This window comes from Hypanus sabinus, chromosome 18, assembly GCF_030144855.1.
Source record: "Hypanus sabinus isolate sHypSab1 chromosome 18, sHypSab1.hap1, whole genome shotgun sequence".
Classification (NCBI taxonomy): domain Eukaryota; kingdom Metazoa; phylum Chordata; class Chondrichthyes; order Myliobatiformes; family Dasyatidae; genus Hypanus; species Hypanus sabinus.
Genome location: NC_082723.1, coordinates 16,971,984 through 16,986,693, shown reverse-complemented (window position 1 = coordinate 16,986,693; position 14,710 = coordinate 16,971,984). Strand labels below are relative to the sequence as shown.

The 14,710-nt window shown below is 38.7% G+C and overlaps 1 protein-coding gene across 1 annotated transcript in view; it reads left to right on the top strand.

The window, feature by feature from the left end:
• Positions 1 to 14,710, top strand: part of LOC132407359 (neuronal calcium sensor 1) — a 75,385-nt gene that overhangs the window by 14,641 nt on the left and 46,034 nt on the right. The window contains exon 3 of the mRNA XM_059993729.1: positions 3,987 to 4,011. Coding sequence (XP_059849712.1) covers positions 3,987 to 4,011 — 25 coding nt within the window. The remainder of the gene's footprint in view (positions 1 to 3,986; positions 4,012 to 14,710) is intronic.

Sequence of the window (14,710 nt, the reverse complement as noted above, 5' to 3'; positions counted from 1 at the left end):
CCATCAGTGATAATATCCATTCTGTGTTAAATGTTGTTTATTGCAAGTACAGATGCTGTTATCACAAATACTTAATATAACAACACTAATTAGAGAGGCTTGTTCTAATCTTCCCTGAATAAAATTGTGTTCTCTATAGCCTGGATTTTTAGTCTTAGTAAATTGACCTTGTATGCAATTAATACTTTTCATAAATATCCTCACTTCAAGGCTGTGGTTTGTTGACGGTAAATTAAAGAACAGTGACTAAGAAAAGGGGTTTCTTTTAAAGATGCAAGTAAAAGAGTTTGTGATCGATGTAAATGATTTGAAGAGCCACTTATCCCATTTGGCTATGATCATCTCTTAGATTTGTTTCTGAACGCAACCTGTTACTGAGTTGTTACTGTAGTTTTAACATCCATTAATGGGGCTAGATGGCACCACATGTATGTGTTTATAGCACAACATAGTTGCCAATTTTCCAATGAAGGTTTGAGTTTTTAGGGGGTGTGACAGAGTTGTGGATGATTTACCTCCACTCTATTTCTGAGGTGGCTGATGAGTAGGGCAGGAGATGCTTGACAAGACAGGTTGAGGTACTGCTCACTTTGTTTTCTATTGGTATCAGCTTGCAATCTCCCAAGAGGTTTCATACCTGTTGGAAGCTTAGAATTTTAACTGTTTCTCTATTAATATATAGAAAAATAAGGTAAAATCAATCTGTTGTGCCATTCCCACACGTGGTGGTTGCCTTTAATGTCCTGAGCAATTATGGATAGGCAAGAAATTCTGATTTGGTTGTACCTTTAATGTTCAGATCAAATATTTTGAAAAATTGGAACTTTGCCTTGTTGTGATAAAGTACTCTATTGGTGGGCAGAAAGGCCTTTTTCTCTCGGTAGTACTTTTAAAGTAGCTTTGTTTTAAAGACAGAAAATTTTGCACTGCTTTGAGCTTCCTGACATGTTCTTTGTGGGACTTTTTCAGTATAGGTTTTGTAGCTTATGGGTTTGAAAACTGGTGATTCTGTAGGGTTTAGTTGTAGTCACATGGTGATCACCCACAAACTGATTCTACCATTTGGCCTAATTGAAAAGGTTAAATAACTAAAGTATTTGGCATTAACCTCTCAGTATCTAAAATATTTTGTTAGACCCATTTGGGTGGTGTTATTTTACTCAGTCTGGGTAAAGATTGATGTTTTCCAGAATCGGAGCTGTGGTTTCCAGTGTTCAAAAGCAACTGTCCCAATGTTGGGAAGAATGTGAATCTTCACATCCATTGATTTTTACTTCTGGCTCCTTGCATGGTGCCTCATAAAATTTGCCTGAGATTGTTGAAACTTGTTGGCTCTCAGAATCGGGTTGTGAGGTCTTCTAAACAAATTGGTATGTATTTAGATTCCTATTGTCCATTTAAGGAAGGGGAACATTAGCAAGTGTTCTATTGCAAGCCCTAGCCCTGTAATTCTTTTCCTTGCGTCACTATCAAAGTTATGCTTACAGTTCAAAATGTGGCATTCTTGATACTTAATGATCCGTGTGAGAAAGTTCATTCTGCAAAGATGAGCTATTTTTCTACTGGTCATATGATTCTAAAGAGAAAAAAAATTGTTTAAAACTATCTACTTAAACAATTAAAATTACTTTTATATTCTTCTGTCTTTTTGATCTTAATGCTTCATTAGTTGGACAGGTCAAACTTTTCTAATCTCATGCAATTTATGTAAAATGGTGAAATCTTTCAAGTAGCCTTTGTTAGTAGCAGTTGTTTAAAATGAAACTTTGCAATAAGGTGTCTTCTGTGAAATGGAATGGTGGGGAAAATGTATAGTTGTTTTAAGACCAGGTTTATTCTAATAAAGAAGTCAAAAGATTATGAACAAGAACATGAACACTGTCAAAATCTAACTGCAGTCCTGTAGTGATTTTATTAATTTAACTTTATTAGTGTCAAATGTGATTAAAAATTCTTTCATTAGTAAGCAACATGATCTTTCATCACTCTCTAATGATGGTTCAAGGGAAAAAGGCAACTTGGATGTGTAATAAGAAAGCAAAGGGAAATTGTTATTGTAACTGGAATAGTTTCCAAAGTGGTTCTGCAGGCTTAGAACAGGACATCTTGCCTAATTTTGTCCGTATTAATGATTATGGCTTGAATGTTGAGATCCTGTTTTAAAAGCGTGTGAATGTTACAAAAATTGGGTCTGTCATTGAATGTGAGGAAACAAACAGTAGGTTTCCAAAATGCAATTGGTTAAGCAAAATGGCAAATAAACTTCCACTTCATTACTGTGAAATTTAATGCATTTGTAGGGGGAAACCTCACAAGGGAACTCGAATGGTGGGATACTTTATTAAAAAGGGATCTTTTGTAAATGACCATGGGTCTGAAAACAGCAGGATATTGCAGTAAGGTCAAGAAAGCCTAAAGGATTGCATTTTTTTTAAACTGAGGAAGAGAAGATGGTGAAACAATAAGTCAGGCAGCATCTGTGAAATGAAAAGTAGAGTTAACATCTCAGGTCAATAAATTGAATTGAAAATATCTGAGTGAAGTATTAAGACAAGATAGTTTATATTTCTCAATTAAATTGCTTCATGCATTTGTCCTTCATAACACTTCCAGCACTTAACTGATTATTTCTGGGGGGAAAACGTTTCTTTGCATGTTTCAGTATAAAAACATTTATGACTATTTTCCAATTATTTTAACAGCTCTTTCAAATTATAGCAATTCCTATTAACTTTTGCACTTGCTGTCAAGCTATATCATTTTTTGAAGTTGCATGATGAGGTTAAAACCACGGCTGTGATAAATACTGAGCCAAGAATGTGGCACAAGCTGCACTGGAGTGTTAGGAATAGCTTCAGTGCCTTGCTTGACCACTAGCTAGTACTATGTGATTGAAAACAATAAGGATAATACTGGATTTAGCTGTAATATATTTTGTGGTACCTTCATTCTTCCGATGTAAAGGAAAATATATTCGCCATCCAATGCAGCATGCACAGGAAAACAGAGCACAAAAGAATGAAAAGGTGCTGTAGTAAATATTTTAAATGATTACGTGTAGGATAAGTTAAAAGTATACTTTTTGAAATTTAAAGATTCATTATCAAAAAATGTATAAATTGTATAACCTTGAGATTTGTCTGCTTACGGGGGACCACAAATCAAGAAACCCAAAAAGAAAACAATTAAAAAATATAAAGACCAAGACCCAATGCACAGAGAACGAGAAAAAAACACAAATCATGCAAATGATAGAAGTGAGCAACAACATTCCAAACCAAATTGGGTTCTTGGATCTGAATCCCCTGAGTTGGCCCAATCCTTGGTCTCAGTCCATCATATTAGCAAGGCAAATTGCCAGGAAGCTCACAGACATGAAGCACATGCATTAATAATAAAACTTCAGTCATTATTATTCTGTATCATTTTTCCCATGGAGTATATTACTAATACTTGGACACTGCAAAACTGATTTCTAGTGGAGGAAAATTAGAGGAGCAAAGAGTAAGGGTTAAATGATAGGCCTAGTGTAATTCAGTTGCACTTGTTTCTCATGTAAAGTGTGTATTTCCTGATCGACTTTTGCCTTTTGTTTTAATTGGCTTGAATTTAAAAATTTTAATGGACTACAGAAGATTTAGCTGCTGCTATTTAAGGGGCATTACAACACTGTTTGATTCACAAAACCTAATGATTTGTTGCTGCTAGGCACAGACTGTTGTTGGTATATTCTTTTCACAGTCAGCTTTGGAAGTCTGGTTCCTTCGCTTGGAAAACCTGGATCAGGATAAGGATTTGTCAAGAAAGAATTGAGAAATTTGTTAATCTGAGAGGTTTCAATTTGTAACTCAAGCTAAGAAAATATATTTTAAGAACATGAAATATTCCCTTTGCTATGATATTATGCCTGGAGATGCGTGTTGTGTATGTGTATGAATAAATTCATTATTATTTGATAAATCTGGTAACTTGCCTTTCTTTTGCAGTTACCGAGAAAGAAGTCCAGCAGTGGTGAGTATAGTATTCTTAATTAATAAGTAATCCAATGGTAAATGAAACTTAAAATCATTGATTTTGGAATTTAATTATGCTTAGTAAAATGGTCTCAAAAATATGGTAGGGAAACTTGGAATGACTTTATTGCATCAGGAATCAGAAAAAATCTGTCACTTGCTGGAATTGGTCAAACAGGATCAAAGTTAGAATCTTTTGACGTGGTTAGAAGCCATTTTCCTTTAGCTTGTTTTGCAAGTGATATATAGTTCTGATCTAATTCCCAATGTGTGTAGCTCCATTCTATGCCTCTTTGTTGTCCAGCTTGTGTCAAATTGATGCATTTGATCAGTGATGGAAAAGTTAGCAAAGAACCCTAATCTGCATTTGGTGTTTATGTATATTTTTTTCAAATTAGGTTTAATTTTTAGAAATTGGTGAAGTGCCAAACAAAGAATATGCTCACAAATCCTGCATTTTCGTCCTTGATGAGCAACGAATAGGTTATGAATAAGTGCAAGGTCATTAATGTTTTTTTAAACAGTCTTTTAACTCCTATTTTTACACATTTGATGTCGTGATATTCCTGGCTTTGTGATCATTCACGAGCTCAAGGTGACTGTTTTGATAACTTTTTTTAAAAAAGATTTTGTTTTTTCTCCTTAGTAAAGCTATGACAAGTAGTCTTTGATGGCCAAACCACCAATAGTACTTTTAACATTGTTGTTTTCATTTTACAAATGATTGGAGATGGTATTTACTTGGACTTATAAATTAAGTTCGTCCAGCTGCAATCTGATGGAAGTGTTATTGTCCGGTTAATGCTATGGTATGTAAGCAGCTTGAAAGTTTAGCCAATCTGCAGACCTAAAGGGGAAATTGGATAGAGAGAAAAAAAGAGGACACAAATAAATTAAACCTTAATTGAGAGAGTGGTGTGTATGACAGTTGAAAAAAAACTATCTGTAAATCAAATGAGTGGGAATAAGATTAATTTTGAGATAACATACAAGCTTCATCCTCAAGTCATTAATTTTGTGATATTTCTGACTTTATGATCATTCTCAAACTCAAGGTGACTTTTATAATTTTTAAAAAATAGGTCTTGGTTTCCTCTTAGAAAAGCTATTTCTTTGATTATGTTTGCCCAGCCACCAATAGTGCTTTTGCCATTGCTGTATTTTCATTTATGGTATTTGGTTGGATTTGTAAATTATTTTAGTCAAGCTACAGTCTGATATAAATATTTCATCATGTTATTGTCCAGTCAGTGTTGAAGAAAGAACCTTGTGATCGTGATGCATAAAAGTGCATAAATTCAAGAGTGAATATGAACGATCATACTTGGGTTGACAGTTTACAAGATTATTGCAAGATCAATTAAGCTTAATTAAGTCTACCTCCAATTCACATTTAATTTTATATAATTTATCTATCTTATTATTCAGCGAAGTAGCAAAACTGCTCATACTGACTTTAGAGTTTGGAGAGGATCCTGTCATTTTTTGGCTAATATCCAATGCCTTCGGTAAGGAAAAACTCTTGAGAGAACTGTCTCCATTGAGTTCATGATAAAGGGTCTCAGCCCGAAACATTGACAGTGCTTCTTCCTATGGATGCTGCCTGGCCCGCTGCGTTCCACCAGCATTTTGTGTGTGTTGTCCATTGAGTTCATGCCTATTTTGTCAGAAATGTTAATCCTTGGTAAGCACTTTTTAATATAGTGTAATATTTTGGACCCAGTGGAGTCCTGTTGAAGTGTCAACTGTTTACTTTTTTCCATAGATGCTTAGTCCTCATGAAGGGTCTCTGCCTGAAAGAGTGTTTACCCTTTTCCATAGATGCTGCCTAGCCTGCAGAGTTCATCCAACATTGTGTGCATGTGTGATATTTTGGAGACATATTTATGGACTAGATGTGGGTTGTTTGGGACTTCCAACCAGAATAGCATTTGGTTCTTTCAACATCATGTTATATCTTGCTACTTATTCCCAGCATTTCATAAGATGTCTGTACAGTGGATTAATTGGTTTAATCAAGCAAATGATTTTAGCCATGCAGAGTTGGAAATATTCTCATTTGAACATGTTGCTTGTGCTATTAATTCAGTGTAGTTTTGGAGAAAATTCATTGTAATGATTATCTGAAAGAATATTAGCCACTGTTACTGCTTGTTAACCAGTGGATTCTGCTTGGTGCTCATAATGCCCTAAAAACATCATCCCTTTGTCTTGGGAACATTTCTAAATAAATGTGATAGTCTTGAATTGTGTTGTTTCACTGGAAGGAGTTCTTTTGAGATTGAAAATTGCATCCAGAGCCCCAGTCAGTCCTTCCAGATGAGGCACATTTCAATTGCAAGTGTGTTGGGGTCATCTTCTGTGTCCAGTGGTCCCAATGTGGCCTTCTTTACATTGGTGAGACCTGATGTAGATTGGGAGAGAACTTTGGCTATGTTACTCCATTTGCAAAAAGCAGGATTTCCCGGTGGCCAACAATTTTAGTTCTTTTTGCCATTCTGAGATGTTGGTCCATGATTCCCACTATTATTGTGACGAGGCAACTCTCAGGGTGGAAGAGCAACAGCTCATATTCTGTCTGGGAGCCTCCAACCTGATGGCATGAACATCAATTTCTCTTAACTTCAGGTAGTTTTTACCCCTTCCCCTTCCCCTTCTTCCTCCATTCCCCACTCTAGTTCCAAGCTCACCTCACCTCTCCTCTTCTCCTCAGCTGCCCTCACCTGCCTGGGTGCCCCTCCTTTCTCCCATGATCCACTCTGTTCTCCTATCAGATTCCTCTCAGCTCTTTACCTTTTCCACCTATCACTACCTACTTTCTTTCCCTCACACCCAGCTGGCTGCACCTACCACCTTCTAGCTTGTACTCTTTCCCTCTCCCGCTACCCCCCAACCTTCTAGTTCTGGCTTCTTCTCACTTCCTTTCTGAAGAGTGATTTAACCTGAAAGCATTAAATGTTTATTCATTTCCGTAGATGCTACCTGACATGCTGAGATTCTCCAGCATTTTGTGTGTTGCTCTGGATTTCTAGCATCTGCAGAATCTTTGTATTTATCACTATGTGCATCTTCAAGGGTTAATTATTACAATATCACTTGCACCACATCAACTGACAAAAATACAGAACACATTCCTTTTTGAAAAGGTGCTGGTAAGAACAAATTCATAGATATGTGAAGCTGAATAACAATTATTTTTATTGTTGGGATCGACATGTTGAATGGAGTAAAGAGGAAAGGAAGCAGCAATCAAAAATCAGCAAGAGCCAAAGCAGTCGGAGACAAAGTGGTGTGAATAGAAAACAAATTACTCCAAAGGCTGGAAATCAAGTATGCCAGGAAATCCTGCAGAAGCTGAGTAGATCACATAGCATTTGCGGAGAAAATGTTTTAGATCAATGACCTTTTGCCTTAATAACTGCAACTAAAAGAGACAACAAATTCCCTATGTAAATGAGTCACGCTTTAATGATATCCTCGTGGTAGGTGCTCTTTATGGGTAAATAGTCATAATTGCTGCATGAATTTTTGTAAGTTTACTTCATAACCACACGAACTACAAAAAAAACCACGTTTATAATATAGCTTTTTCCAGCCACCCTCTGCCCGTCTAAAGACTTACTTTATTTGTTGATTTTCTTTTGTCTTTATTGTATCTCCCATGGCTGAAGGATAAACACAACATCATGTCACTGAAATTATTTAGTCTGGGTCCTGCTGCTGAGATCATTACTTTAAATTGCACTACACTAAACCAATACTGTGCAATATTGTGAATTTGAGTGGATATTCCCACTGATGGCAAATAACCATTCTCCTCACCTGAACTGATGCTTTAAGTAAGTTTATAATTCTCTTTTTTAAAAAACTTATGTTTTCCTGAATAGAGTCTCTGGGGTTTTATCTACATCACATTTTTGAATAGAAATGAACTTACATACACAGTGAATACATGTGGCCACTGTCTTCTGTTGTTACAATAATTAGACTATATTTTCAGCCGTGATGGGAATTCTTGTCCCAGAATGTACATTTTTCTACAACACTATCTGAATAAATAAAATAAAGCTAAGCTAAGTTTAAAAAAAAAATTCCTGCGAGACAAGCCATGATAACTGTGGATGATAGGTTAAAGTGGTGGAGAACTGCAAAAGATAGTGTGATATAGAAAGAAAATAGCAAGGTTTCTGAGGTACTAGGCCAAATTTCTTCACTCAAAACCTACCTCCATGCAAAAGCCTGAATCTAGACACAGATGATGCAGATGCTGGAATTTGTTGCCAAAACATACTGCTGAAGCAACAAAACAGATCAAGCAGTATCTGTAGAGGCAAATTAATAGTCATTGCTTCTGGTCTTAACACTGCTTTGCTGTTTACCACAGAAAATAATCTGTAGCTGTGATTTCTGCATATATGTACTTGTATTTTAAATACATGAAACAATAAACTAATATTGAAGCTTGTATTTTACAATGTTTTAAATATCAATGCATATTTCATTGAGTTAGCTACAATAGAGTATATTTTCTTTTTTACAAAGACTTCAATTCTGTTATCAACAGTTTTTCATGTTCCGTTTACTTTATGATACTGTATTAGTTTTCGCTTCACAATGGGGAAATAAAAGATGCTTAAGGATGAGCTCTTGAATGAGCAAACTAATTATAATCAGGAATTCATCTAAAGTGGTAGAACATGGAAATGGGCCCTTTGGACAACCAACGCCCTTTGGACAACTAGCAGGCATTATTTACACTAATCATAATTTAACCCATTTTATTCTCCATATATTCCCATCAGCTTTTCCCAGATTCTTTCAATTGCCTACACAGTTTAAAGAAAATAACAGCCCACTTATCTTTGGGGTGAAGCATGGGTGAATGGGGAGGGATGAAATCCAAGTGAACATTGGTAGAACGAAAAGGCAACAAGAGTGAATCTGCAAATGCTGGAAATAAATAAAAAACACAAAATGCTGGCAGAACTCAGCAGGCCAGACAGCATCTGTGGGAGGAGGTAGTGACAACGTTTCCTCCCATAGATGCTGTCTGGCCTGCTGAGTTCTGCCAGCATTTTGTTTTTTATTTGAACATTAGTAGAACATGGATTATAGACTCCAGTTCTTATCCATTGATGTATATTTTCTGTTACTTGTTGCTTTAGTTTTCTTTTTTAAAAACAAGTTCCAGTAAAATGTCACAGCTAATTTCCTGAAATGTTACAATAAGTGATGAAGTGGTAACAGTTCTGACATCCGAGAATATTGGCCTCAAGGATCTAAGGATCTCTGTAGCATGGAATTGCACTTCTGAGGGATTAATTTAATTCTGGAGTCATCATAAGGAATCTGCATTGGACAGAAGTACTGTAATAATATTAAGCAAGTTTAGCAGCAAATCTAGTTGAATTTTTACAAGCAGCAAAACTAGAGGTCTATGTTTTTAATTACAGAGAATTAAATTTTGCAGCATTCAGATTGAGTTGAAACAAACTTAAAATGAATTAGAATGGAATTTTAAGTTATTTGGACATTGCACTCTATATACCTGTTTCTCTCTGGACAGCAAGGAGTTCAGTAGTTTTGGCTCAATATACTACTACAAACTTGTAGTTAGACTTTATTCAAAAAGCTCATCTAAGAACTTTTACAGCTGAAAATGTCTAAAATATTTTTCTTGACAATTCAGTAATTTTTCAAGAAGACTTGCAAGAACCTTAACAGGAGAAATGTATCACTCAGAGAAACTTTGATTTCTGTTTAAGCTACAAATTACATTCAGTTCTGCAGTGTAACAATTGCACAATCTGGGCCATTGGTAATTCAATTTCTTCTCTAAGCTTGAGAAGGGTGCATATATCGTTGGTATGAATTTTAGGAACTCAAGTCGACACTTTTTATTGATATGATGTGTAAGTATAATGGTCACATTCCTATGAAGACTAACAAAATTGTTACAGATTTTGTTCACTAATTTCTAAGACTATTCTACCTACCATTGGTTTTAATTTTCATTGTGTCCTGGTGTTTCTAAATTTGGCAGACTGCAAATTTAGATTTGTAGTTTTTATTTCAACAATGCTTTAAGCTTAAGGGGGGGGGGGGGGAGGGCAGAAGTTAAGCTGGAACAACAGTAATGACCAAATAGCCAGAAGTGGACAATAGCAATTGAAAGATGCCATGTTCAAAAAAATCTTCAGATTTTTTTGTAGTTTTATTTAAAAGCTTCTAAACAATGGTGACAAATAATAACATGAAGTACTTCAGATTTTAACAACTACTTGAACAAGATAGATTCCTCCTTTGCACAGAAATTTTTATTCAATTAGAAGCACTTCATATTATCTTGATGCAGTTGCCACATTAATGGGTTTGTAGTTCCTATAAATGAATTTTCCTCTATTGAGAGTTTTCTTTGTAATGTGTGATTCATTGACAGTTGACACTCACAGCAGAGAGTAATTTACTCAATTATTTTTACACTGTTCTAACTGGCTTCCACTTTAACTCATGTCATGGTGATTATTACTATAATTTTTGAGTAGTTTATTGTCATTTTTGTGTAAGTTATTAGGAGCTGAATCTGAGGCTGTTGATAGTCAGACCACAGCACAGAAACATGCCCTTTTATTGTCAAGTCACTTTTATTGTCATTTCGACCATAACTGCTGGTACAGTGCATAGTAAAAATGAGACAACATTTTTCAGGACCATGGTGTTACATGACACAGTACAAAAAACTAGACTGAACTACGTAATAAAAAAAAACAACACAGAGAAAGCTACACTAGACTACAGACCTACACTGGACTGCATAAAGTGCACAAAAAAAGTACAGGCATTTACAATAACTAATAAACAGGACAGTAGGGCAAGGTGTCAGTCCAGGCTTCGGGTATTGAGGAGTCTGATAGCTTGGGGGAAGAAACTGTTACATAGTCTGGTCGTGAGAGCCCGAATGCTTCGGAGCCTTTTCCCAGACGGCAGGAGGGAGAAGAGATTGTATGAGGGGTGCATGGGGTCCTTCATAATGCTGTTTGCTTTGTGAATGCAGTGTGTCGTGTAAATGTCCGTGATAGCTGGAAGAGAGATCCCGATGATCATCTCAGCTGACCTCACTATCGGCTGTAGGGTCTTGCGATTCGAGATGGTGCAATTTCCGAACCAGGCAGTGATGCAGCTGCTCAGGATGCTCTCAATACAACCCCTGTAGAATGTGATGAGGATGGTGGGTGGAAGATGGACTTTCCTCAGCCTTCGCAAAAAGTAGAGACTTCTTCAGCACGGGGACGATGGTGGCGGCCTTGAAGCATGTTGGAATGGTGGCGCTGCTCAGGGAGATGATGAATATGTCAGTGAGAACATCTGCTAGCTGGTCTGCACATCCTCTGAGCACTCTACCAGGGATGTTGTCTGGTCCAGCAGCCTTCCGTGGGTTGACTCTGCACAGGGTTCTTCTCACATCGGCCACGGTGAGACACAGCACCTGGTCATTTGGAGGAGGGGTGGACTTCCTTGCCGTCAGGTCATTTTCCGCCTTCAACCGGCCGTAGAAGTTATTCAGCGCATCTGGGAGGGAGGCATCACCTGCACAGTCAGGTGATGTTGTAATTGGTGATGTCCTGGATGCCCTTCCACATGCGCCGCGTGTCACCGCTGTCCTGGAAGTGGCTGTGGATTCGCTGAGCATGTGCATGCTTTGCCCCTCTGATGGCTCGGGACAGTTTGGCCCTTGCTGTTGTTAGAGCTGCCTTGTCGCCTGCTCTGAAGGCAGAGTCGTGGGACCTCAGCAGCGCACACACCTCTGCGGTCATCCATGGCTAAAGGTTAGCACGTATAGTGATGGTCTTGGACAGAGTAACATCATCAATGCACTTGCTGATGTAGCTGGTTACTGATGCTGTGTACTCCTCTAAGTTGGTAGAGTCGCCATCGGTTGCAGCCTCCCTGAACATGTGCCAGTCAGTGTGCTCAAAGCAGTCTTGAAGAGCAGAGATGGCTCCTGCTGGCCAGGTTTTCACCTGCTTCTGAACTGGTCTGGAGCGTCTGATGAACAGTCTGTATGCTGGGATTAGCATAACAGGGATGTGGTCTGAGTATCTGAGTTGGGGGGCGGGGCTCTGCCCAGTACGTGTTGGGGATGTTTGTTTTAAACCAGGTCCAACACATTCTCCCCTCTCGTTGCAAAGTGCACGTTCTGATGGGATTTGGGGAGCACTGACTTAAGGTTCACATGGTTAAAATCACCGGCGACAATAAACAGACCATCAGGGTGTGCGTTCTGCAGTTCGCTAATAGCCCCGTACAGTTCACAGAGCACCTCCTTAGCATTAGAGCTAGGGGGAATGTACACACTGTATATAAGGACAGAGGTGAATTCCCACGGCAAATAAAATGGTCTGCATTGAACTGCCACAATCTCCACTAGCGATGAGCAGTGTCTGGAAACCAGCACAGAGTTCTCATACCATTCTGTGTTGATGGCCCATCTAGTCTGGGCAGAGCCATTAATCTGCCTAGTCCCATCAACCTGCACCGGGTGGACCATAGTCTTCCATACTTCTCTCATCCGTGTACCTATTCAAATTTTTCTTGAACATTGAAATTGACCCTGCATCTACCATTGGCAGCTTGTTCTACATTCCAGCCACCCTCTGAGTGAAGATGTTCCTCCTCATTTTCCCTTTAATGTTTCACCTTTCACCATGACCTCTAGTTATAGGCCCACCCAACCTCAGTTGAAAAAGTCTGCTTGCATTTTCCGTTTCTATACCACTCATAATTTTGTATACCACTATCAAATGTCCCCTTGATCCCTAAAGTACTAACCTAATCAACCTTTCCCTATGATTCAGGTCCTCAAGTCCCAGCAACATCCTTGTAAATTTTCTCTTTCTCTTGTAAATTGCACTCTTTCAATCTTTCCTACGTCTTACCTGTAGGTAGGTGACCAAAACTGCACACATACTCCTGTTACGAACCCCGTAACTGGGTCACTTACCAGCAAAGATAGAGAGGTCCGTTGAAGTCTGATGGTACTATTTTTAACAGTATTTATTAGTAAAAATACACAAAAATAATATCAATACAACCATACAGATAATATGTGTCGTCAATCCTAAATCTAAAAGTGCGGGTATAATAATGATCAATAAGAAATAGCTCTGTCGTTGTCTAGGGAATAATGTATTGTCCAATGGAAATATAAAAGTCACTCAGTTTGTGCAGGCTGCAGCCTTTGGGGACCGCTGGGTTTTCAATGGTTGGAGAGAGAGAGTGTTTTGGAGAAAAACTTGCCAATTCCTTTTATGATTTCAATCCGTCGGAGTCCCGTTAGTGTGGCCGTTCACTTGTGGCCTCTCCTTTAGCTAAGCCGTTCTTCCGTGGCGAGCCCGCCAATCCCAGGCAAGGGAAGGACGCACACGAGCTCCCCACCGGCTGTCGCTATTAAACGCTGTCACAGGATTTCTAGCGTTTCTCCTGGTGCGTCTAAAGGGGTTGTTCCCCAGACCCTCTTTTATCCTTATTCACGGGGTCTCAGATGTCAGTCAGGTTGGGATGATGCAATCCCTCAACCAGCCCACTCTGGTCGTCCCCTGAGGGGCTTCAATGAATAGTACAGTACTCAATATACAATTCCGTCTCCAAGAGACAATAGCCGTTATCAGGGGTTTTGTTTCGCTGAGGCCAGGACACATTCCAATCCTTGTGGATTCTTTCTCATTTCCTGGGTCCCAGACCCGAATTAATAGCGATCTTGCGATTCTCAAAAAGTAGGGGGTGACTTTGTACCCTTCGGCCCCTCAGAGTTGCTACACATTCGTAACATTCCAAATTAGGCCTCAACATACAATTTCAACATAACATCCCAATTCCTGTACTCAGTATATCGATTTATGAAGGCTAACATGCCAAAATCTTTCTTTATGATCCTATCTACCTGTGATGCCATTTGTAAGGAATTATGAATTTGTATTCCCAGATCTCTCTGCTGTACTGCGTTCCTCAGTTCCCTGCTGCTCACTGTGTAAGACCTACCCTCGTTTGTCCTCCCAAAGTACCTCATTTGTCTACATTAAAATCTATAGGCCATTTTTCAGCCCATTTTACTCTTAGTCCAGATCCCACTGCAAACTTTGGTCTTCGTCGCTGTCCACTACACACCAAATCTTGATGTCATCAGCAAATTTACTGATCCAATTTACCACATTGTCATCCAGATTGTTAATGTAGATAAATAACAATCTGGCGAATAAATGGAAAAATGCCCAGGTTCAAAGTTCCTGGTATGGTAGGCTTCAACTATTCTCTGGAATAACAGCTGCCCCTAAAGGGGAAGAGGAGTATGGGAATTGAGTGGAGCAGACCTCTCAGTTGTTAGATGAGTGGCAGTGCCCTCATGATGTAAAACAACAGAGATTGGTTGAAAGTTTGAGTGGGCAGGTTGCTGATGTGGTGAGAGCTGTGAAGACACGCCAACCCTTACCTGGCATTGCCGATTATCTGGGCGCATTTATCTGAGCACGACGGGGAGCCCGCTGGAGCTCATGGGGTTTCAGAACATGCTTCAAGAGAAGGGGGAGAAACTTTCTACTTACATTTTTCGGCTAGAGAGGCAGCTAAATTACTTGCAGCACACAGGGGTCATTCAGGTGGATCAGTTAAGAATGGACTAGGCAGCCAAGGGGGCCCTGATT